This window comes from Eutrigla gurnardus (assembly GCF_963514095.1).
Source record: "Eutrigla gurnardus genome assembly, chromosome: 6".
NCBI classification, from domain to species: domain Eukaryota; kingdom Metazoa; phylum Chordata; class Actinopteri; order Perciformes; family Triglidae; genus Eutrigla; species Eutrigla gurnardus.
The window spans coordinates 7,883,271-7,908,848 of record NC_139920.1 but is presented as its reverse complement, the minus strand read 5'-3'; the positions used below and the strand labels follow the sequence as shown (position 1 = coordinate 7,908,848).

The 25,578-nt window shown below is 42.4% G+C and overlaps 2 protein-coding genes across 3 annotated transcripts; both read left to right on the top strand.

Annotated features, from left to right (window-relative positions):
• The first annotated feature begins 9,477 nt into the window (after positions 1 to 9,477).
• Positions 9,478 to 17,476, top strand: LOC311014969 (alanine aminotransferase 2-like). Its single transcript, XM_084011944.1, has 12 exons — positions 9,478 to 9,525; positions 10,616 to 10,760; positions 11,600 to 11,689; positions 11,804 to 11,912; positions 12,298 to 12,434; positions 13,047 to 13,278; positions 13,343 to 13,422; positions 13,518 to 13,654; positions 14,634 to 14,805; positions 16,414 to 16,569; positions 16,994 to 17,106; positions 17,343 to 17,476. The coding sequence occupies exons 2-12, from the start codon at positions 10,662 to 10,664 to the stop codon at positions 17,443 to 17,445; spliced, it is 1,428 nt and encodes a 475-aa protein (XP_083868070.1). The 5' UTR covers positions 9,478 to 9,525; positions 10,616 to 10,661; the 3' UTR covers positions 17,446 to 17,476.
• A 729-nt stretch (positions 17,477 to 18,205) lies between these two features.
• LOC311014970 (proproteinase E-like) lies at positions 18,206 to 25,041 on the top strand. 2 transcript variants are annotated; one of them, XM_084011946.1, is made up of 9 exons: positions 18,206 to 18,293; positions 18,384 to 18,428; positions 20,168 to 20,256; positions 20,957 to 21,054; positions 21,156 to 21,281; positions 21,597 to 21,733; positions 22,123 to 22,265; positions 22,348 to 22,500; positions 24,972 to 25,041. In XM_084011946.1, the coding sequence occupies exons 2-9, from the start codon at positions 18,389 to 18,391 to the stop codon at positions 24,987 to 24,989; spliced, it is 804 nt and encodes a 267-aa protein (XP_083868072.1). In that variant the 5' UTR covers positions 18,206 to 18,293; positions 18,384 to 18,388; the 3' UTR covers positions 24,990 to 25,041. The 2 variants fall into 2 exon arrangements, with proteins under 2 accessions (XP_083868072.1, XP_083868071.1); XM_084011945.1 differs by lacking the exon at positions 18,206 to 18,293 and having other exon boundaries at positions 18,343 to 18,428.
• Positions 25,042 to 25,578: the final 537 nt, after the last annotated feature.

Genomic DNA, 25,578 nt, shown 5'->3' with positions numbered 1-25,578 from the left:
GTTTTCCCGACCACAAAGTTTTCCCAGCTAAAAGTCTTAGTTGGCCTTGAAAACTTGAGGTTGACCTTTGCCATTGCTAGGTGGTAAGAATCAGTTGTTATTGGTGATGGCCATTCGTATCTTCAATAAAAAATGAATAAAATGAAATATGAATTATATTATATGAATTATATGTAATGCAAATAAATTTCTTTGAGTGATTGCTTTGCTCAAGGTAATAAGCCTTATTTGAGAGGTTACACAAGTTCAAACATATCCACAAAACGTGATATATATATAGGCTATACAATATCCTATATTTGAGATGACAGCATTTAAATAGGAAGTTAAATAATCCAAATTATATGGCTGATAGGCTGATAAAAATGTGAGAGGGGACTACTGTAAATTAATTTTCTTATTTTACTTATTCTAATATTAATTGTGAAACAAAGAGGAGATCTACCTTTGTGTAAATAATATTTAGCAATATTTTGAATCAGTTTGTTTCACAATCTGTTAAGTAAACCAATATTCACCATCTCAACATAGCCTAATCATGTTATGATACTTCAGTATAAAGAACAAATATTACCACTAGATTAAAATGGAAATGAACATTTAATATCCAGGAATTCACATTCAATTCAGTTTTTTTCTATAGCCCTATTGCAACACCTCATGTACCTCTGGACTCTCGCATCCGATAAGGAGAAGACATGAACAGCATCCTTACAGCGTTTACAATCAATCATCATATTCACATTCAGTCAGAGCTTGCATTATGAAATGAAAGTTCATTAGAGTTCATAGCCTATCGTCTCCTGGACAGCCCGGCTCTGTATATTGCACTTCTTTGTGGCTGTTACGCAAGTCTAAAGGTTCTCCCACTGGGCCGGTAGGTTTTCATATGAAACCATGATCAGGTGTATATCCTTCCTCACTTATCAGGACGGATTTTATGAATGGACCAAGAATGAAATAATCAGACTCATGAATAAGAGTTGTGTTCTCGCCCTCCTCTTTAAACCCCACAGGAAGAAACTCAACAGGCATTCTTTCTCCTCGCTGGATGGGACTGGCAGGTCATCGGACTGGAAGGGTGGAATTAAACAGATCTCCTAATGACTTTAAACTCCTGTTGGACTTAAACAATGAACAATTCTCAAGAAGACATTAAAACTTGGGCTTACACTGTTCTGGGTTTTGGATGAACTCTTCTTCTAGACAAGAACCTTGAAACCTCTTCCTCTCTATTCTTGAGCACCCAAAAGTTCATACCCATTTCTAAACATTAATATTTGCACTTAAAGACACGTTTGGTCTTGTTTTATCAACAACAGGGTGTAAACTTTGAGCAACAGTTGAAAAGAAACACCATTTTTTTTTAGAGTGAGTAATAATGATATTTGATTTTCTTGTTGCACATTGACATTGATCATTTCCATTTATATTGTACATTAGCAAGTTTTACTTTATATTTGGTTGGATATTTATTATTTATTATTGCGCATTGGAATTTGTGTATTACTTATTTGTTGGTATAATAATACTACTCCATTTGGAGACAAAGTCATACATTTTGCTGTTTTTTATTGATTTTATAGTGCGCACAATAGTAGAAGTTAGTGAAGCAAGGTCAATTTCATATCCAAAAGCTCCAGTAGATGACAACAGACTCATGTAATGGACATTCCATTTGGAAGTGGAAAGTAACCCATTTGGCACATTTTTAAACACTTTGGTGCCAAAGTGTGCCAAATTGACTTTCTGCCTGGTGGTATCCTTACTGAAACCTTTGTGGAGGCTTTTCCCTTTGCTCAAATTCTATTATTTGGTACATTTGTAGTCAAGGAGTTGCTGAAGGTGAACAATAGGCAATCTCCTTTGATTTATTCAAATTTACTCAGGCATAGTAACAGACACAATATTGTTGACACTAGGAATAGATTCTCTGAGGTCCTAACCCTCCTTAGACACCAAGAACATGATCTTGATCTCCTTATTATTGTGGAGCAATTCTTCATTTACTTTGGGTATGTCTATATCAAAAATATTAAGTTCAGAATGTTTTGTACAGAGAAATGTTTACAGCTAATGTTTCATTTGTTTTAACCCATCATTCTGTGTGAGGTTGTGTGTGATGATCACCATACGATATACTATTAGGGAATCACATTCCAAATAGATCTATGGTATGCCCTCCTGGACCTCAAACCACGCCTCTGTGTTAAGCATTAAAACAGAGCGTTTCCAGTAGCTTGATGAGTTGGACTGGGGGTTGAAGTTGAAGTCAAAGCTGAAGCTTGGCTTGCTTCTTATCTTCACTTCATTTTGTTTTATTTTAAATGTCTTTTTCTCATTAATTCTTCTTTTTGCATTTTTCAGGTATTGTTACTACATTTAAAGGCCCCCACACACCGCCCAGACGTCCAACTGCCTTATCCGCCCACTCTCCGCCCACTCTGTTGCCTCTCGTCTGACCCGTTCGGCAGAAAAGTTGCGTTGTACACACCGCTTCGACGTGCTTCCGATGACACAGCAGTGTGCACGTTCTGCGCTTGCGCGAGATGCAATAAGCCTCCTTAACAGCGGGTGGCGCTAGTCTCGTGCCAGTACTCCAAAACAGGAAAACAGGAAATGATGGAACGGAGTGTAGATAAAAACAATGCACACACAGTCTTGGTTCAGTATTCGTTCGACTCGAGAAGACCTTTGTGGACTAAATACTTGGCATTTCTGGAAAGATGACTCTGGCTAGGGTGACACTCGCGTTGTGTGCTCTCGGGCTCATTATTTTACGAAGACGTCGTCTCAGTAGGGAACGAGTAATACGGAGTTTACCATCGTCACTTCCGCCCCGCCCACACACCGCCATTGGATACTCTGATTCGCTAGCACACTGCCAATCAGAGTATCCAATGGCTCAGACGTCCAACAGCCCACCTCCTCAGACTTCGCATGCTCAGTCTGATCAGACAATGTCCGCGCGGCTCCGAAAGCTTCCGACGCAGCTGTACACACCAAACATATGTGTTCCCGACCTCGTCCGAGCCTCTCCAAACGCTTCAGACATCCAACGGTTGGGCCGGTGTGTTCCTGCCTTTACTCTTAACAAGTAACAGTCCCTATAGAAGATCATTATGAGTAAGCTATATAATTAGTAATCCAAGGATCAACGTCACACCACTGGTTGCTTCCAAGCAGCAGCGACCCGAGCCTGAGACGGCCTCCGGACTAGACGACACCAGCGAGGAAACCACTGCAGAGCGGCGCTCACGGTCCTAGACCATCCCTCGACAGATGGCACCTGTGAAACGGCCGGGAAGAGTAAGGGCCTGTTCACCCTGCACCTTCTAATCTTTAATGCTAGATCGTGGGCTGTTAGTCTCATGATGTGCAATGTGAGGAGAGAGGAGGAAAAGAGAATGAAGTGACAGATGTAAACAGAGAGAAGAGGAGGAAAGAGAGGAGGAAAGCCTTGAGCATGTTTCTGTAATCTTCTTTTTTAAACAGACCTGCTCTGACCTTTTTGTTTTGAGCACACAGTTGCAGTCCCGGCGGCATGGGCGGGCATTGGCGGGCCGTGCCCGCCCAAAGAGTCAGCCCTGGGCTGGAAGCTGTTTATTTAATTTGGGTTTTGATTTTTACCTCGGAGTGGCTAACACTTGTCCCAATTCAGGGTCTGCAGCCTTCGGAGGCTGCATTCGAAGGCCGCTTACGTCACAGAGCAGCGCGAAGGCTGTCCCAATTCGTCTAAATTCGAAGGCTCCTCCAAATGCGGCCGACAAATGTGTCCTCCTTTTCCCTGTATTCGGAGGATGCACCGCTACTATCCTTTGCGGCCTCCCATATCCCAAGATGCTTTGCCCGCCGCTGTTCAACCAATAATGGCGGCGAAAGACGGCAGCAGCACCCAGGGCCGTAGCCAGCTATGAGGTCACCGAGGTCCGGACTTCGGTAAAAAAATTCTGAGAAAAAAAAAAAGTGGGCCCCGAACAGCATATTAACACACCGCCACCGGACAGCTTTTATTTTGAAACCACAGGAAGTTATCTATCGCGGAAGTTGCGGGAAATTTACAGAAGAGATGACCACAGACAACACTGCGAGTTGACAGGTGAGTGACAGCTTTTAAATATTATGCTACAAGCAGAACAAGTTAAACCAATGATTGACGCGATCCAACAGTGTAAACTTGCAGTATTGATCCACTATTTTCGGTCTTAGTCGACACAGTAGGCTAAGTAGCTGAACGTATGAGGAGCGTTCGGATGGAGTCCGGCAGACAGCAGTCAGACCGGGTGACATTCAAGTAGACGAGAGAGCAACGGTAAAACTTGGGGGAGGTCGGCAAAATATATTGTGGACGGTCACGGGAACGCTAAACGTCCAACTCCCGAGATAAAACATTTTGCCGGCTGCCCTGGCGGTATCTCACCGCGAGTTGGTAACCATGGCAACATAGGTTCATAGCGTAGCAAGTGTGTGTATGTGTGTGTGTGTGTGTGTGTGTGTGTGTATAAACAATAAGATAATAAGTGATCATGATGAGAACAGTCTCTCTCTCATAGGCCATAGGCTTATAATGTTAGGCCTATAATCAATAAGGTCTAATCAACCTCTTTTGATTTCCCCCTACAGAAGAAAAAAACAAACAAAATAGGTGACTGTCGGAAGAGTGAAAAATGTAAAAAAGAAAAAAATTAAACAGAGTACGTTGGATTCATTTGTTCAAAAGAAAAACAGGCCGTGTGAAAATGAGGACAGAGAAGGGGAGAATGAGCAGAGGAAACAGGAGGATAGAAAGAAGTGTGGAGCTACTGCAAAGAGTGGAGAAGAGACAGGACAGAGCAAAGAACTATGTGGAAAGACAGGAGAGACGAGAGAAGAGAGGAGAAGAGATAAGGCAGAGTGGAAAACCAAGTGGAATGGATGAACAGAGAGAATGGAGTGGAGAATCAGGAGGACCAGTTCAGTCAGAACAGCGGGTTTCAGAAACACAGACAGGAGAACAAATAGGACCAGAAACACAGACAGGAGAACACAGACAACCAGCAGCACAGACAGGAGAGAGAGCTCAGACAGAAAAACAGAGAGAGGGTGGGAAAATCCAGAGAGGACCAGGACATAGAGAAAACAGTCAGAATGAAACAGTTGCCTTCGATGCTCTGGATCCTGTGAACTACAAAAATAAAATGTAATCGGGGTGATCATTTTAACTTATGTTTGTGTAATAAATGTCATTTCAGAGGGCCAATGCAGAGAGAGGAGCATGTGGAGGATGACTGACTGACACACACACACACACACACACACACACACACACACACACACACACACACACACACACACACACACACATACTGCTAGCACAATAAAAACATTTTCTTTTTGCCAACAAGTGTATCAGTGTACTTATTTTTGTAGGTGACATTCAGTGTTGGGCAAGTTACTTCAAAAGCGTAATGCATTATTTATTACTTGTTACTGTGATTTCAAAGTAATTAGTTACATTACCATATTACTGTCTTTGAATTGTAAGGCATTACACTACTTTTAAAATTACTTTTGCATTACTTTTCGCCAAAATAAAAGGAAATATCATAGTGATCTATCGCCCACCCGGTCCTCTCTGTGACTTTTTGGATGAGATGGATGCCCTCCTGAGCTGCTCCCCTGATGATGGCACACCACTCGTCGTCCTCGGTGACTTCAACATCCACTCGGGAAAGCTGCACTCATCTGAATTCATTGACTTCTTTTCCGCATTTGACCTCACACTCTCCCCCTCTCCACCGGGCCGGGAACCAACTTGACCTTGTCTTCACAAGATCCTGTGGCATCTCAGCACTCTCTGTTACCCCACTCACCGTGTCCGACCACCACTTTGTGACATTCTCCCTCCCCATGGAGCCCACCACATCCCTCCCCTCTACGCCTCGAATGGTCACCAGCCGCCGCAACCTGAAATCCCTCACTCCCTCTGCTCTCTCCTCAACTGTTATCTCCTCTCACACGACATCTTGCCATTCCTCACCACCCTGATCAACTCCTCCCTCACCTCAGGTGTCATTCCAGCGGATTTTAAGACAGCTACCGTGAAGCCTCTCCTTAAAAAACCCACCCTAGACGCTACTGACATCCAAAGCTACAGACCTGTATCTCTTCTTTCATTCCTCTCGAAAACCTTGGAACGTGCCGCCTACAACCAACTGTCCTCCTATCTCTCGCTGAACAACCTCCTAGACCCTAATCAATCAGGATTCAGGACTGCTCACTCCACTGAGACGGCCCTCCTCACAGTTACTGAGATTTGTACCGAGTAAAATATTACCAGTTTTTTTTTGTAATGCCTTACATTACCGCGTTACAGCAAAACGTAATGCATTACAGTAATGCATTACTTTTGTAACGCGTTACTCCCAACACTGATGACAGTTGTGCAAAAACTGGTAAAAGGGGTGTCTTTCCTGGGACGGACCTCTCTAATTTTTAAATCCTGGCTACGGCCCTGACTACGCCAGCTATGTATGAACATTAATATGGGTTAAAATAACGGCTTTAACGTTACCTCCCCACGGCTCTCTCCCAGCCGGAGATAAACAAGCCGCCGGTGTCGCCGCAGCCGCCTCTCTTGTTAAAAAAAAAAAAATATATATATATATATATATATATATATTAGGGCTGGGTATTGTTTAGAATCTCACGATTCGATTCGATTTCGATTCGTTGGGTCACGATTCGATTCAATATCGATTCGATTCGATATTGATTGAAATGCTTCGATATCGATTCAGTTTCAAGTAAGAGTACCAAATCATTTTTTCAAATAATTTATTTAGTTTCATGCCTTATGAACAGCCGTGGTATAACTCATAGCATGATAAAACAGGACACTACTTAAACACTGAACTACAGTGCATGTAACCGCCGCGGAAGCTATGGTAGTAGACAGTAGTAGTGCAGATATACCGTTGAAATGCACATATTTGTTTATCTACTCTTCACTCATTTATTAAATGTATTTTCTCTTCCTGTTTCCCAGTGCGAGTTGAGATACACAACTATGATCGCATTTGTCAATCGCGGTATTTTATTTTGAAAATTGCTTTTATTTTGAAAATTGGCCAGATTGTCTCGTGTTTCTTTAGCTGTGGCTGCAGACCCTGAATTGGGACACAGCTACTGTGTGATTTACTGCCAGAACTGACGCGTTCGCTCGCGGGACGCGCAAAAAATAGAGCAGACGCCGGAACGATCGCTTCACGGCGCGGGACGGCCGCGCCTATTCGCGGCGCTCCGTGTCTGGTGTGAACGACACCATAGCTTAACAGGGGCGCCGAAAGGAAGCGGGCGCCGAAAGGAAGCGGGCTCCGCTACGCGCCTATTCGCGGCGCTTCCACGGCCGGTGTGTACTCACTCCGGTCGCCATATTGTAATGGTTTGGTCTAGTGCGGCCCCCGTCCGTACAGCGCGAATCACACGAGGGTGTCGGTCACAGCGCCCCCACTGGCCAGGGGCTTGAATCGATTCAGAAGATTGCTGAATCGATATTGAATTGCGGGGAAAAGAATCGCAATGCATTGCTGAATCGATATTTTTACCCACCCCTAATATATATATATATATATATATATATATATACTGTATATACACTCAACAAAAATATAAACGCAACACTTTTGTTTTTGCTCCCATTTTTCATGAGATGGACTTAAAGATCTAAAATTCATTCCAGATACACAATATTAGCATTTCTCTCAAACATTGTTCACAAATCTGTCTAAATGTGTGATAGTGAGCACTTCTGCTTTGCTGAGATAATCCATCCCACCTCACAGGTGTGCGACATCAAGATGCTGATCTGACATCATGATTAGTGCACAGGTGTACCTTATACTGCCCACAATAAAAGGCCACTCTGAAATGTGCAGTTTTGTCTCACAGCAAAATGCCACAGATGCCACAAGCATTGAGGGAGCGTGCAATTGGCATGCTGACAGCAGGAATGTCAACCAGATCTGTTGCTCGTGCATTGAATGTTCATTTCTCCACCATAAGCCGTCTCCAAAGGCGTTTCAGAGAATATGGCAGTACATCCAACCGGCCTCACAACCGCAGACCACGTGTAACCACACCAGCCCAGGACCTCCACATCCAGCAGGTTCACCTCCAAGATCGTCTGAGACCAGCCACTCAGACAGCTGCTGAAACAATTGGTTTGCATAACCAAACAATTTCTGCACAAACTGTCAGAAACCGTCTCAGGGAAGCTCAACTGCATGCTCGTCGTCCTCATCGGGGTCTTGACCTGACTCCAGCTCGTCGCCGTAACAGACTTGAGTGGGCAAATGCTCACATTCGATGGCGTCTGGCACGTTGGAGAGGTGTTCTCTTCACGGATGAATCTCGGTTTACATTGTTCAGGGCAGATGGCAGACAGCGTGTGTGGCGTCGTGTGGGTGAGCGCTTTGCTGATGTCAATGTTGTGGATCGAGTGGCCCATGGTGGTGGTGGGGTTATGGTAGGGCAGGCATCTGTTATGGACGAAGAACACAGGTGCATTTTATTGATGGCATTTTGAATGCACAGAGATACCGTGATGAGATCCTGAGGCCCATTGTTGTGCCATACATCCATGAACATCACCTCATGTTTCAGCAAGATAATGCACGGCCCCATGTTGCAAGGATCTGTACACAATTCTTGGAAGCTGAAAATGTCCCAGTTCTTGCATGGCCAGCATACTCACCGGACATGTCACCAATTGAGCATGTTTGGGATGTGCTTGACCGGCGTATACGACAGCGTGTACCAGTTCCCACTAATATCCAGCAACTTCGCACAGTCATTGAAGAGGAGTGGACTAACATTCCACAGGCCACAATTGACAATCTGATAAACTCTATGCGAAGATGTGTTGCACTGCATGAGGCAAATGGTGGTCACACCAGATACTGACTGGTTCTGAGTCCCCAGACCCTCAATAAAGCAAAAAAAATGCACATTTCAGGGTGGCCTTTTATTGTGGGCAGTATAAGGCACACCTGTGCACTAATCATGATGTCAGATCAGCATCTTGATGTGGCACACCTGTGAGGTGGGATGGATTATCTCAGCAAAGCAGAAGTGCTCACTATCACACATTTAGACAGATTTGTGAACAATGTTTGAGAGAAATGGTAATATTGTGTATCTGGAATGAATTTTAGATCTTTAAGTCCATCTCATGAAAAATGGGAGCAAAAACAAAAGTGTTGCGTTAATATTTTTGTTGAGTGTATATATATATATATATATATATATATATTTTTTTTAAACTCTCCGTACCATCAGGTTCGTCTGTCGTATTTTTGTTTTGACCGGTGTTTTTCCCGGGCTTGGCCGGCAGAAGTGATGACGTCGTGACGCAATCAGGAAATGCTCCGTAGGTAGACCGTCCCATTTACCTTCGGAGGAGTCTCCGAAGGTGTTGCCTCCGTAGACCGCGTAGGCTGGGTCCTCCGAAGGCTGCAGACCCTGGATTGGGACACATTCCTCACGGTTTGTCGATCATACAATTCAACCAATCCAATCAACGAACAAAGGCAACGTGCTGACCAATTACAGGTGTTGGGGGGCGGGTCACTGAGTCACTCATGAGAGGGTAACGCTGTAGTACTTGACGTCCATGGTCGCAGTTGCTCATAGAGTCGCTAGTTAGCTGTGGTGTTCGGTATGGATATCCGTATTTTTTACCCAAAAATACGCGCAGAAGTGACGACGAGAACGGGAGCGAGTAGGAAGCAGCGATATTCACTTCTACTGGAAACGTCAGCACTGAAGTCAACAGTAACACTGGGGTAAACATTCATGCTAGGAGAGGTAGCTGCCTAGCTGCTGGAGCTACCTCTCCCAGTATGAATGTTTACTTCAGTGTTCAGGTTGACATCAGTGCTGACGTTTCCAGTAGAAGTGAAGCTGTATGGTGCTATCTGCATAACAACCCTTGTTGCTGGTCTTCTTGAATAAATGCTTGAGTTGAATAAATGGACACAGCACTACATTATTTTGTTTGTTTGTTTTTTAGATTTTGGGATGAACTGCCCCTTTTTAGTAAGAGGAAAATGATTTCTCCGCACTGTAGGAGTGGTCACGAAGCCATTGTTCTGCCTGAAACAAATAAAATGTAGGTTGAAAAAGTTTGCCCCCCTGAAAAAATGTAATGCCCCCCCTTAATTTCTTTTCTGCAGCCCGGTCTGCACAGTTGGTTGATCTTTTTTTGTAGGTCTGCTGATATGTTTTGGGCTGTGATTAAATAAACACTTAAACAATAGATTTATTAATTCTGGAATCTTCTTCAACATTACTTTTAATAACAGAATAATAGTAATACTGCAGGTAGTCTCCCATTTCTTTCACAAAATGAGCATTCAACAATAACCACAATATCATCATAAACATAACCAGCCATTTTGACACTGATGACACCGGTCCGTATGGTACAAAATATAGACCTACAATGCGCGGTATATCCAGGTCTGCCTTACTGCATCGTGGTCCATCTCATCACAGAATTCATAGTTTACACACCTCTGATTTGACCACTACAGCCCTGGATATATATTAATATCGTCCTTAATTTCCTACACAGGTCTCGCTGCTGAGCTCCACATTGAGACACCGTCAGTCAGACGGACATGACTTCCTTGCTGGAGGTCAACCCGGCGGTTCGCGCCATCAGATCCCCGACAGGCCTGCAGAGTCTGGCTGCAGGCCTCACAGAGGAGATCACAGGGGTGAGTCTCTCACCTGAACCAGTCCTGGCCACAAAGGGCTGTTATAGTTTGCTCATCTGACCGCAGATTGGAATATGCCAATAATCCAGCATACTTTGCTGCTGCTGCTTTATCTAAAACACGTTTCATGCTATAATGTGAGTGAATATAATGTACAATGAGTAGGCTACTCGTAGAACAAATAATAACAATACTATTGTAAATGAGTAGTTATACTTGCATTCTCTTGATGTTAGAGTAATGATAGGTTGACTTGTTTATTGTATGTTGTTTATGTATGTTAACAGAGCTTCTTGGATTTCAGTCATGATTCAGTAGACAAACTGGAGTACAAAAAAATATAAATAAAATAAATAGTTTGAGATCAATAATTGCATACAGTGAATTGAAGTCAAATTAATCTTAACTGTTAAAAGGCAAAGTAAAATTGTATTCCACGACTTCTTGGTTGGTTGGTGCAGACTCGAGGGGAACTCGACACTTATACTGAGAAAGGAGGGCTCTCACACACAGGCCAGTGTGAAGGGATGACAGAGACATGGTATTTCAAATTCACAGTAACACAGTTTATTTATAAATACGAGGTTAAAGCAGAAACCATAAAGTACGAAAAAGAGAAAACAGTTCTTATTTGAAGCTCTGCACACTTTACACTCCACACTGACACTGTGTTATGGAGCTCCAACCCTGCTAGCTACCTCAGACAGTCTTGGCTCACTCACCTCAAAAAAGTTTGGGAAACGCTGTGTTATACTGTCACACAAAGTGATAGAAGTTGATATTCCATAACAACCTTGAAGAAATAAAAGAGGTAGACTAACCCACATGGCTTTTCTCAGGGAGCAATGAAACCTTTCCAGCAGGTGATCGATGTGAGTTCAGGGGATCCCCACAGGGCTGGAATGGCACCCATCTCATTTGTTCGTCAGGTTGGTGTTTTGTAGATCAATCTATTATTACATGGTGTATCCATAATTTGTGTTTGTATGTTGTGCTTTCCTGCACCGAGGCGACCCCTGTGACACCTGAACCTGTCTTATCAGGTCTTGGCAGTGTGCCTTTACCCCGAGCTCCTGGAAGAAGAAAGCCTTCGGCTGGATGTCAAGCGGAGAGCACAGAAGCTTTTGGGCGAGTGCAATGGAGGGAGCGTGGGTGAGAATAAATTATATTAATTTTTTACTTCAAAACTTCATCACCAACAGTGATTCTTGATGCACTATGAGTGCGTAGTTGGTGCTTTGTGTGCTTATTCACATGGTGGTTTGTGTCCACTGTATTGATGCAAAACCACTATTTCCAAAAGAGTATGAAGAGTTTTGTGAGAATTGTTTGCTTTTGCAAGAGATGTATAATAGTTTGATGTTTGGTGTACGGTTTTATGGTTAGTGTGTAAAGTTTTGCAAAAATATCCTATAGTTTGAAAGATAATGCTTACGCAATCAGGAAAAATATATAATTGAAATTCAAAATAGTTAGAATTTCTTTGGCTGTCACATGTGCTCTAACGGACCGGCTCTCCCTACGTTGTCGATGACAGGCTCATACTGTGTAAGCGCCAGTGGAATACCATATGTCCAGAAAGCTGTTGCAGAGTTCATCATGAGACGAGATGGTGGAGTGACTTCACAACCAGAAGACATAATCATCTCTTCGGGTTCCCAGACGTCTTTGATGGTATAACATTTTTCGAAGATGATTAGTTATTCATTATTGAGCGACATATCACATGTCTGCACTGTCCATGAGTCAGCTGAGGAACTGAGTCTACAACTAACGTCAGCGTGCTAACATCCTCACAATGGCAATGCTAATATACTGAGGGTGTTCACAAGCTATTGGTTAAGTGCGTTAGCGTGTTTACATTTGCTAATTAGCACAAAATACAGATAACCGATGGGAATATAATTACTTTTGCAGGGATTTTGTCATAAACTATAATATGCGGGGGTGAAAGTCCAGTAACTGTTGAGACATTCTCTCAAAATCCCATGTCAACCTCATGGTGGCACTAGAATCAAAGTCAGTCTGCAGGGAACATGAATAATGGTACAAAATATCATAACCATCCAGGAAAGATACTACAGACATACTGTGCTATTTAGGGGTTGTGCTTATCTTGTCAAGGCTTGTCAGGTCACTGACATCATTCAAACAGCAGTTGACACAGTAAGGATGAACAAAATAAGTTGAACACTTTATTTATCAACACAAAAGTACCACTGATGTGTGATAAAAGCATACATTGTATCATTTATTTTGTTAGATGGTTTTGCATCTTATGGCCAGTGGGGAGGGGGCGACCCGGACGGGTGTGTTGACCCCGTGTTGACCCCGATGCCCTGCCCACACACACTGCCACCGTTGGTGGAGGGGACCGGGGTGACACTGGTGCCATACAAGCTGATGGAGGACCGAGGCCGGGCTGTAGACCTGGACGAGCTGCACCGAGCTCTGGAGACCGCTAGGGGGCGCTGTCAACCCAGAGCCATTTACATCAGCAACCCAGGAAACCCCACAGGTAAACGACATGCAGTAGCTACAATAACTTGAATCTCTGATTCTCACTATGAGTTGTTCTGTAGGTCATGTGCAAGACAGGAAGAAAATAGAGGAAGTGATTCGGTTTGCAGCAGCCGAGGGCCTGGTCGTGTTGGCTGAAGAGGTGATTACAAGCCACACAAACTATACAAAAGCCCTTCTCATCGGTTTGAAGTCTCCACCAAGCTCTCTTATTCCATGCCTTCTTGAGTCTTCCAGGTGTACCAGGACAGCGTGTATGGACCGGACAGGGAGTTCCTCTCCTATAAGAGAGTCCTGTCTGAGATGGACAAAGAGTACTCGGGGACAGTGGAGTTGATGTCTTTCCACTCTTTATCCAGCGCCTCCATGGGAGAGTGAGTATCACTGATGTTCCAGCCTTAGCCCTCTAATTGTCTGTCCTCCAATCACAAGCATGCATTCACACAGAAAATTATACTGCAGCTGACCAATCAGGACGTGCCCAGCCGAATTCATGCACACCCCACAATATAGTATACTCCCGCTGACTCATCATGTGTCTGCTGAAGTGGTTTGCCAGCTGCTTCTTTGATGCCAAGAAGCCCAAGTGAAGTAGATTTGAACGTGGTTTGGACCGATGCTGGTGTTTTGGAAGGAGGCTCCATCCCCTGTCCTGTGCAACTGACCGGCTGAGCTTATGCAAATGTTCAGTGGGCGAAGGCATGCTTATGATTGGAGGACAGTATTGCTCATTGAGTCCAGTCCGGGTACAATTACACAACCCTCATTTCTTTAAGAACATACCTTTCCGGAGCCAAATATGTGAACTTAACATGCGACCACATCGCCTATTACTGACCACAAATGGAGCTCACAAGGTCATTTTTTGCAAAGCTGCATATATAATATACTTGGCACTGAAACCACTGAGCTCACAAAGCCTTGAAAGATGAACTGTTCTTACCTTGTACCTTATCACGATTTAAGAAAATGACTGACAATCAATCAATCAATCAAATTTTATTTGTATAGCACTTTACAATAGCCAGACGGTACCCAAAGTGCTTTACATCAAAGCAAAAATAATACATTAAAACAATACATAAGCATACATAAGTGCCACAGTGCTGCAAGAAAACACAGGAAAAGACTGACAGACATTGCTTTGTTCGTAAGTAAGTAGACGTGCTTCAACGTATTATAAAAATCAGATATGGTCCCAACTTATGAGCTTATTGTGTGTACGTTGCAAGTGAATCAAATAAACATGCTTCTATGGCTATATCAAAAAATAATAAACCCAGCTTCAGCCTACTAAAGACAGTATCTTTTTTCTGTCGACTCATTGTACTCTGTCCTCACCCGTGTGTTTAGGTGTGGTCTGAGCGGAGGATATAATGAGGTCACTAACATGGACCCAGCAACGAAAAAGTATTTAAGAAATATGCAGGCCGCTGGCAGCCCTCCAATTTTACCACAGCTCGCTCTGGAGGTCATGGTCAACCCCCCCACAGCGGGAGATCCTTCCTATAAAACATACTCACAGGTAAGGGGGAAATCAACAAATCTAAAGTACAGGAGGACAATGACAAGGGGCGCAACCAAGCAGAACTGTAAAATCCCAAAGTGCAGAAACACATTAGGATGATCATCCCTCTCAGTGAATGGAACTCACCACCACTGGAAATTAATCTCACACAGAACTGAAGATGTTTGGTGTGAAAGTTAAACTTTGGCTTAAGCAGCAGCAGAGATGTGAACATTCATGCTCACATCTCATTATCAACACATATTAGCACAAAAACATTTACATTTAATTCAATTTCAATTTCACTAAGTGTACTCAGCTAAACTGTATTTATTGTATTGTTTTATCGTAAAGCAAAATTCAAAAGCCCGGCCAGGGACAAAGACAACACATTAGCTGAAGCTAGTTGTCTTATATACATCACATTTTCCCAATTATTTGTGGCAATGTTGTATTTATTGTCCCTGTTAAATGAATAAACAATCAAATCAAATAAAACAAGGTTACTGGCAACAGTATCTTAAAGAATACTGCTTGAAACTATAATAAGAAACATAAATGCACCACATGAATACATTTCTACCTTAATATTGTTAGCCGAGGAAGAACAGTCTTGTTTGTCTGTCAAATAGTCAGCAGACTACCATTTTTTTTAAATATCTGAAAATATAAACAGATTTTATAAATGTATTATTATATATACTTTTATTTTTTATTATTTATAAAAATCACTGCACTTCAAATTATATTAACAAAATCTGGCATACTCATTCCATCATTGTCTCTAACTCATAAGTCATTCGGACAATAGTACGTTTGCAGATGTCTGTCCCCTAAAAAGTTGGAAAATATTTTTAATCCAATGAGGGGGTTTACGAACTGTATTTATTTATTCATTCACATAGCTGTTAACCGTATGATAAGAAAAGGTCTTTAAAGACCCGTCTGGCATATCATCACTTTATAAAATTGATATAGCAAATGTTTTAGCTAACAATTGCCTATTTGTTCAACCAGCAGATATGGAGCAACATTGGCATATCTGTTTTCATATAAATCTATCCTCAATATTCACTCAACTTTAGTTTTTGTTACAGTTTACAAGTCAGGCAGACTCAAACAGCAATCAAGGGATAAGAGACGAGTCGGCAACCAAGAGAGACAAGACAGGACTCCCAATATACAACAAATTGATCAGACAACAGAGGTGGGAAGACATGAGGGCAGAGAGCTGATTGGTGGTTGAAACAACAGGAACAATTTAACACAGACAAAAGGAGGGAAAAACCACAAAGACAGGAAGTCAAACATACACAGGACATATGAAGCAAGGATTAGAAAACAAAACAAAACAGGAAGTTAAACTGAAGCTGACCTGCTCACATGGAGGAGATGTAAGGGAAACCAGCTGTCTCACTGCATGGTTGCTAACTGTCCGTCGGCCGTTGGTGGTGAACAGTTGACGAGTGAAAAACCAAAACAATGTGCAGAAAGCTGCTAATACGTTTTGAACGGCAGAATTCTCCGTGAGTGACTCCTTTCAATGGGGTTGTTAATATAAAAATGTATTAATTAATGCAGCTGAAGGCTACTGTGTTTGAGGGGCTACCTTTCTTTCCATTGAAGGAGATTCTTCACTATCAGACGACTCTGTCCCAGAATGCCCGGCGTGCATACGAGTTCCTGAATGATATACCAGGAATGAAGTGCCAGCCAGCGATGGGGGGAGTCTTTCTTTACCCATGTCTGCATTTACCACCTCAGATGAAAGAGGAGGCCAAGGTGAGAAACCATCTCCACTGAACCTTAAGTCCTCACGTTATTCTACAATTGATAGCTGCAGTGCTTTTAATGGAAGTCGTTAGTATTTTCTGTTGCTAGAATGGATTTGTTTGCATCAAATATGGTTGTGAACCAAAAGTAAAAAGCAGACATTTTCTGTATTGACCATTTAAACAACAAATTATTAAATGATTTGTCCATACATCAACATAAAGTCAACAAAATAATGTTTGTACCTTCAAGTTGTCTCATGTTGTTTGAAAAGCAAAATGATTGATGATTTCTTTCATTCTTTATTTCTGAGGCCACAGGTATGATGAGTAGCATCCTTTTATATTGATAGCTATTCTGTATATAATATGACCTTATGCATGGGAAAGCTGCATTTAAGCAGTCATTTGATTAGCGCTGTTATTAACCTCAGATGTTAGGAGTGGAGCCTGATGTGCTTTACTGTCGGAGATTACTGGAGGAGGAAGGTGTGTGTTTGGGAGCCGGCTCTGAGAACGGACAACAAGGTCCAAGCTTCCACATCAGGTAAGAAAAACAGCAGCATGTGAAACATCTTATTTTCTTGGCGTTGTCGGCATGATTCCTCAGTTCTTGAACACAGCTTGTTGAATAGAGGCTGAAACACAGGCCCCAAGATCACAGGGCAGTGTGACCATAGACACAAGAGTCAGAGAACTTCAAAATAAAGCAGGAAACAGACACAAGCAAACGTTAACATATATACATATATGTTAATGCTGTGTGTTTATTTTCCTTCCCAGGCTCAGTGTTTTGGCTCCTCCTGCCACGCTGGAGGACATCTTGGCACGACTTCGCTCTTTCCACCTGCGCCTGTTGGACACATTTTCAGGGACACAGACTTAAAAATACCAAAGCATGGTCCACAGGATTCTCTTACAAATATTTTAAATTAATAATTTGTTGCTTGATCGTGCAAAGATTAAGACACACTATGATACTGTATAATAACTTAAATGCAGTAATTACTTGCTGAGTATAAGCACTAATACCACAAAATGAAAATATTCTACTACGAATAATTCAACCTTACTTAAGTGAAATTATGTAACTATAGCTTTTTGACGATGCATTTTCCACCTGATCCCAAAAAACGTTTTAATAGTTTATTATTAAATTAAAAAGTCAAAAAACACACAAAGACCATTGCTATTACAACTTGCCAAATTTGGAGATAATATGTGTTTTCAGTACACAGGAAAGGGACATTTTAATTTGACAAGTTACAAAGCTGTCATTTAAATACAGGAGTAACATGTACAACGTCTTGTCTCTGAGATGTAATGGAGTAGAAGTAATGGAATGGCATAAAAATACATTGAAGTATACAGGAACCTCACATTTAAGTACTGTAGTTGATTAAATGTGCTTGGTCCCGGCTGATTCCATACCGCATAACACTCGTTCTCTTAAGTGAGAGGCTGAATGCATTGTTGTACTTTGCTTCAGATATTAAGTAGTATATTAAGGAGCATTCACAAAGATGCTTGAATATTTATTGGAAACACATCAACCTCGTATGAGCTAATAATACTAAGTTTGTGTGGAAACTAGCACTGTGGATTCTTTTTCTCAGTTTTTCTTCAGGTCCAGCACTGATGTGGATGTGGTGTGCACTGCTCTGGAGGGGTTATGTGAGGACAGTTGAAACAGATGTAGCCGGGAACATAGATTCCCAGGTCAAGGACGGGACTGTGTGTGTTTGTTTGTGTGTATTTGTGTCTGATAACTATTCCAATATGAGAGTATAAAAGCCTTATGACACACTGACGGTCTACTCTCAGGAATCATGATGAAAGTGGCTCTTGTCCTGCTGTTTGCTGCCTACGGTGAGTCTGGTCTACCTGATTTAGAGAGAGGCATCTCTAGGTGTAGCAGGGTCAGAGTTTCAGAGTTGAAGGATTCATCTTGAGTTATTCTGTCAAGGTCGGCACATCCCATGAACAGGCTAACATCAACAATATGTTTGTCAATCTCTCAATACTTTATGACTTCCCTATCCTGTTTTTAACACAGGATAACACTAAATTCTATGATCAAATATATTTAATTATCTAAAAAGTGAAATGGCTCTGTAATGTTCTAAATAAGCTGCTTACTCTAGTTGTCACCAAACCTTACTCAAACAGGAGGAAATACTCATTTTAGTGGTGGATTAATTCAAATTGGGTGCTCTATTGAGTCTTTAGAGCAGAGTTTATTATTATTATTATTATTATTATTATTATTATTATTATTATTATTATTATTATTATTATTATTCAAAATATTTATTGCATCTTTATGTCTGTGGCCTCAGCCCTCTGATTTAGTCAAAACATGGTAACAAAAGTATGAGATCAAACATTTAATAATTAAACAATATTTCTGAATGTAGGTGATGTAATTTCTACTACGGCGTATTTGGGCCACTGTCGAAAAAAAAAAAAAAAACGGAGCCGAGAGAGGTGGACAATATGCTGAGATAAAAAGTCGCAAATTTGCTAGTTTAAAGTGGCCCATTTGCTAGTTTTAAAGTGGCAAATATGCCACTTTCAAACTAGCAAATTTGCGACTTTAAAACTAAAAAACGTTCTAGTTTATTACGATGCTAACAAGCGTCCATCCCAACGTGTGACAACACTTTGCTAAGGTCCTTAGGGTGATGGCTTTTGATCGTTATTGTTGGTTAATTTTACATGGGCCAAATTGTCATCTTATGGGTGTTTGTTGATCGGGTGGTTTGGCTAAACTAGCGGTAGGTCATAGAGGAAGTAAACGCGTAGCTTGACCCAGATGTTTGCCGTTGCTATGACAACAAGTGAAAGCTACCGCTAGCTTAGCCAATACACCGGATCAATAAACACACATAAGATGACAATTTGGCATTGTTTGGCACGTTGTGATGTATTAATTAGAAAGATAAAAGTGACATTCCTGGGATGTTAGCTAGCATAAATGCCGGTTGTTAGCATCTTAATAAACTAGCAAATTTGCTACCTTAAAAATGGGCCACTTTAAACTAGCAAATTTGCGACTTTAAATCTCAGAATATTGCCCACCTCTCTCAGCTCCGTTTTCCCCCCCCGCAACAGTGGCCCTAATACGCCGTCATAAATTACTAATACATCTTGTGATATTATATGATTGGTATTTTGAAAATATTAAATATTTAGTATACTGTTTGTATTGCTGTTCGTACTTTTTATGTATTAGGAACTTATTTGCTGATTGTTGTGCATTATGTTGTGAAAACATTTTGACCTGACGAAGATCCAAGCAGGATGAGTGGTGTGCAAGCGTTGATAGCCGAGTACTCCCCTCTGTGTTTAATTAATCTCTCTAACTTGGCCAAAAAGAGTTCCCAATACAAACTGTGAAGGCAAATTGTTTGAATTATATCCAGCCGTTTGATCGTTAGACATCTTTCACAACAATACCCTTCAATATGCAACTTGCTGCTGCAAAGAATGATTTGTTCTTTTCCACCTAAAGTGTGTACAGGGGAAGTTGTGGTTACAGAAAGTGTTGGAGCTTTGAGCATCAGAGCTGAGTTGTATCAGCCGTTGTAACCCCAGGTCTTTCCCAGCTCTCGGGTGTGGGACGCCCACTTATCAGCCCTCTGTGAGCCGCGTTGTGAACGGAGAAGATGCTCGACCCTACAGCTGGCCCTGGCAGGTGACTTCATAATCATCATAATCGTGGAATCATATCATATGACAATGTAAAAAAAAACCTATGTAACAAAGAAAAGTCCTGGATTCAAAATCATTAATCAATTTAAGATCATCTGCTAAATTTACTTAATGTATCTTAGTAAAAAAAAATGAAATGAAATGTTCAGATTTTTGATACATGAATGTGTAAGCAGCATTTTACTGTTGTGGCTCCTCGAGGTAGAGCTGAACTTACAGTCTGTGTTTGCTCAGTGGTTCACACCGTATGGGCTCCTCTACGGTCACCACAGGATGTGAGATGAACAAGAATTAGATCTCTTTGGATCTCAAACAATCATTTAAATGAAACTACGTGAGAAGTCACTTCGTGGACGTGCTCGAGACATCTGAAACATGACAAGGAGCACTGTTTGTTTTAGAGGAGGTTATAGCTAAAAGGGTTGGAAACCTGGTATAATCTTCAACAGTGTCTTTTATATTACATTTGTATTTTCATGTAAAAAACGTAATCTGAAAAATAACAAGAGCTATCAAATAAATGTAAAAGTAAATATTTCTTTCTGAGCTGTCATAGATAGGAAGTATGAATTAACATACATTGAAAATATGAAAATGTCTCAGAATTCTACTTGAGTACAATAGTTGAGTAGAAGTATTTCGTATACTTTATAGTGATGCCGACTCTGCTGCTCTCTTCTCAGATCTCTCTGCAGTATCTAAGCGGCTCCACGTACCACCACACCTGTGGAGGAACTCTGCTCGCTCCCAACTGGGTCATGACTGCAGGTCACTGCATCGGGTAGATCACCGTCTACTATCACACACTCTTCTGTGCCATGATGTTAGATGTAGGTTGGATCTTAAGTTTATCTTATATATATATATATATCCGTGTGACAGATCGCGAACCTACCGCGTGGTAATGGGCGAGTATGACCTCACCAAAGAGGAGAACAATGAGCAGATTAGAGGCGTGGAGAAGATCGTGGTTCACCCTCGCTGGAATGATAATTGCCTGTCTTGTGGGTAAGTGTGTATAACTACTCCATACAGCTGTTTTCAGCATGTGTTCCAAATAGCAACAGGTTTTACACCAGAACATTTTACTAACATGTTTGAAGCTGCATTCATTTCTCTTTTTGGCCACTTGGGGCAGATTGGCTTCAACTAAAGGTATTTGTTATTATTTAAACATAAGTTTGGTGCCTTTTTCTAATATTCTAAGTAATACTATGATTCATTGAGCAGTTAATGTAAGACATTTCCTCTCCAGTGTTTGGGGGAAAGGTTATGATGATGTTTATTACTGTATGACATTTTGGAGTTATTTCTTTTGTTCAGTAATGACATTGCGATGATCAAACTGGCGTCCCCTGCCATCTTGAACGACAAGGTGCAGCCCTCCTGTGTGCCAGAGAGTGGAGAGGTCGCCCCTCACAATGACCCCTGCTACATCACTGGCTGGGGAAGGATCTACAGTGAGTCATTCTGATCTGTAACATTCAATGCCATGGCGTGACTCTGCTGGTCCAATAAGAGCATGACGCAGCTCAGCGCTGCAGGACTGAATGTGAAAACGGAACACCATGTTAACAAAGTGTGGAGACATATAACGTTTGTAGAGATATAGATTTGAAGATCCATAAATAATGCACAACATTACAATAATGAAAACCGTTAAAGTCTTGATGAAGACTTGAGAATGTCATCTCAGCATTACAAAGTCACTTTCACTGCAGAACTGTGGAAAAGTCCAAGTCCAAGTCTGTAAAAAAATATTTTCTGCAAACTAACCTGTTGGTGTCTCTTTGAGCATCATGTGACACCACCTGATGATGCTACAACTTTTCCATTTGAATCCCTGCAGGCGGTGGTCCCCTTGCCTATAAGCTCCAGCAGGCTCTCCTTCCTGTAGTCGACCACAGCATCTGCAGCAGCGGCGGCTGGTGGGGGAGCACTGTGAAACCCACAATGATCTGTGGTGGTGGTGACATCCGCTCTGGCTGCCATGTACGCACCGCTCCCTTCATCACAACATGCTTATAACTGTATCAATGTGTTGCATTCACTTGTCTTCTGTCTGTCCCTGCAGGGGGATTCAGGAGGCCCTCTGAACTGCAGGGGCCGTGATGGCAGGTGGTACGTGCAGGGCGTGACCAGCTTCGTCTCCTCTAGAGGGTGCAACACCCCCATGAAGCCCACAGTGTTCACTCGCACCTCCTACTTCACCAAGTGGATCAGTGATGTGAGTTTCCTTCAGAGAAAACCAAAATGTGACCTACGTCAAATGAAAGAAAGAACAACATAAAAAGTGTTTCAAAGTGTTCAAGAACAGCCTCACTAATGGAGATGACCAACCTCCTCCAAAATATATTCCTTGGAAAATTCTAAAAGTTAAAATTTTGGGGTAAAGTTAGAGGGCCCTAGTTTCGTAGACCAGGCGCAGTCAGCACGCAGCGCACCTGCGCCACGCCTACGGGGTGTGTCCGCCTCGACTTTGCAAGTTTCGTGCACCGCGCAGGCTAGCGCAGGCACCTCCCGTCTCGCCCACCCGCGTGGGAAAGAGGGAGGAGAAGAAGGCGTGAGTGGGAGACGAGGAGGAGACAAGGCGTGGACTGGGATTAAAGGTATGTGTCCACAGGCAGCGGTGTTTCCCCGCGTCCCATTCATCGTCTATGTGAAAAGCCGTGCAATGCATTCTGGTAGCGTCGCGGCGAATGTCGATACTGGGAAGCGGCGCGTCCACTCGCGTTTAAAATCGCCCCTGTGGACACGTACCTTCAGGGGAGGTTCAGTGCAAGTTCCGTTGACAACCCAATGACAGAAGCAGCGCCGCCGCTCCCACCACGCGCATCACGCGCTGTGCGTGCGTAAAGTCATAATAATTATAATGCCGATATTATATCACTATAGAAATTGTAGGCACATTTTAGGCATGTATATCACAATACAGGGTCAGGGTGCACAGCTCATCATCTGCGCTGCACAGCTGCACCGGATTCCCCGTCCAACACCAGAACGGCGGGACACCGGGACCTCGCGTGCCGTTCAGACCAGCTGCAGCCCCAACTCCGGTTCCAGCTCGCGGCAAAGTTGCGCGTTTCTCCATACTGCGGAGGCGCGAGACCAGGCACGAGCTGCTGTATTTTTAAAGATTTTTTCAGGCATAGACGCATTTTATTAGCAGTGGATACATATGAAAAACAGGAGAGAGAGAGGGAGATGTTTTGGTCCGAGAGGCTGAGTTTCCGTTACGCGTGCCATCCGCCTTTGATCTGACGTCAGATGTGACGGGACAATCTATATAGATATAAATTCACGTGTTGATTCAATTAGTTGCATTAAATAGTGTTTGTTGTGATTATTTATTGCATTTAAATGTGCCTGGACTGTGGAAACCTGCCTGTGAGGTATCGGTGACGTGTGCGCACTGCGCGCCCTCAGCCAAACTTCCACTCCGCCAGCTGTAATTTACGGAAGCCCTAAACGGCCATGCATACATACATTTTATTTCATCCGTTTTCTCGTGATAACGAGATAATTTTCATCCGTTTTCTCGTGATAACGAGATAATTTTCCTCTGTTTTCCCGTGATAACGAGATAACAAATGAAACGTGATAGGCGAGATTTTAAATTCTGTAAAGTTGGAAAGATATTCACAGATTCGAACTGACCATAAAGAGACCCTTGATGTGTAGTGATTTTGGAGTCTCTGTAGGCCTACTGTATAACAGTGGAGTTATTGATTGTCTTGCAATTTGCAGACGGTCCCTGCGCACTCGCCCGGCTGCCGGTTGCGCATGGAGATCAATGTTCTCCGTTCAGCTCGCAGGACGGCTTATTTATGTAAAAAATCTGGGTTTTGGTGCTTGTAGCTCGTAGTCTATGATTTTACGGTGAGACAGAGGCATCATTTGTGTTTGAAAAACGTTTCACTTCTGATTTATTGATCCCGGAAGTTCGACTCTGTGAATATCTGTCCAACTTTACCGAACTTCAAAATGATCTCGTTATCACGGGAAAACGGAGGGAAATTATCTCGTTATCACGGGAAAACGGAGGGAAATTATCTCGTTATCACGAGAAAACAGAGTAAAATTATCTCGTTATCACGAGAAAACGGAGGAATTATCTCGTTATCACGAGAAAACGGAGGAAATAAAATAAATGTATGCATGACCGTTTAGGGCTTCCGTAGTAATTCGCCTTGAATGAATTTACTTTATTTGCGCCTTGCGCCTTACGCCAAGAGTAGACTAGGTTGGAGCTGGAGGGCTTTCGGCGAAGTTTCGGCAAGGCTTTTTGCCACGAAACTTCCGCTGCACCAAGCTGAATCTGTGACGCCTCCCCCTGCTGCGCCGCCACACCCATCTTGGCGCAGGCGATCCACCAAACTGCCAAACTGACCGTGCGCAAGGCGCGGGTCGAAACTTGCATTACGCCGGCTCCGCCACCCTGCGCAGCCCTGCGCTGCGCCACGAAACTAGGGCCCAGAGATTAACATTTTTACTCCAAAATAAGTAAAAGCAAGCTGAAGAAATGTTTATTAATCTGAATAGATTGTTGCTAGAGTTTGGGGTGACTTGGACTGCCACAGAAACACATGCAATAGAAAGAGTCTAGTTCTAGTAAAACCTTGTAGTATTTCATAATTAGAGAGCAGTCTCTCGTCTTCAGAGGCAAACTTGTAAATGTCTTACATTTTTACCTTTCAGACTATGCTGCAGTACTGAAGACCTGGAACTTTTAAATGCCAACAAATCCATTCAACCAAATAAAATATGATATACTCAAGCTGTGCTATAATTCTAATGAATGATCTAACAAATTAAGTAATTCTAATTCTAATCAGTGTGTATTTCGTTCGCAGTAGAAAAGTGGCAAAATTAAAAGCATAATCGAGTCAGAATTGAAATGAACACATGAGTGATTTATAATTATTTTAAAATGCAATGCAATACTAGAAAATGGAAATGAAAGTGCTTATAAGAGCAAGGAGGGGGGGGGGGGTGCTGTAGGCCTAGTACTCTCCAACACTTGGAGACAATCTTTGTTGTCTAAAATCAGTGGAGCTGCCCTTTAAATCTACAAACACTGAGGTGTACAATGGGAACTAGAGGTGGTGCATTTTCACTGGGTGACCACAAGGTGTCAGTGGTAGCTGCTGCTGGTTTCCTTATGAGAGAGGAGGAGGTAACATCATTACAGACTTGCTTGTGTCATGAACATAAAGAGAAACAGCATTTCATTCATCACATCAGTCATATGAAGCTGCATGATACTTTACAGTTTAATTCAGTATTTAGAGACTAAGACTGATCA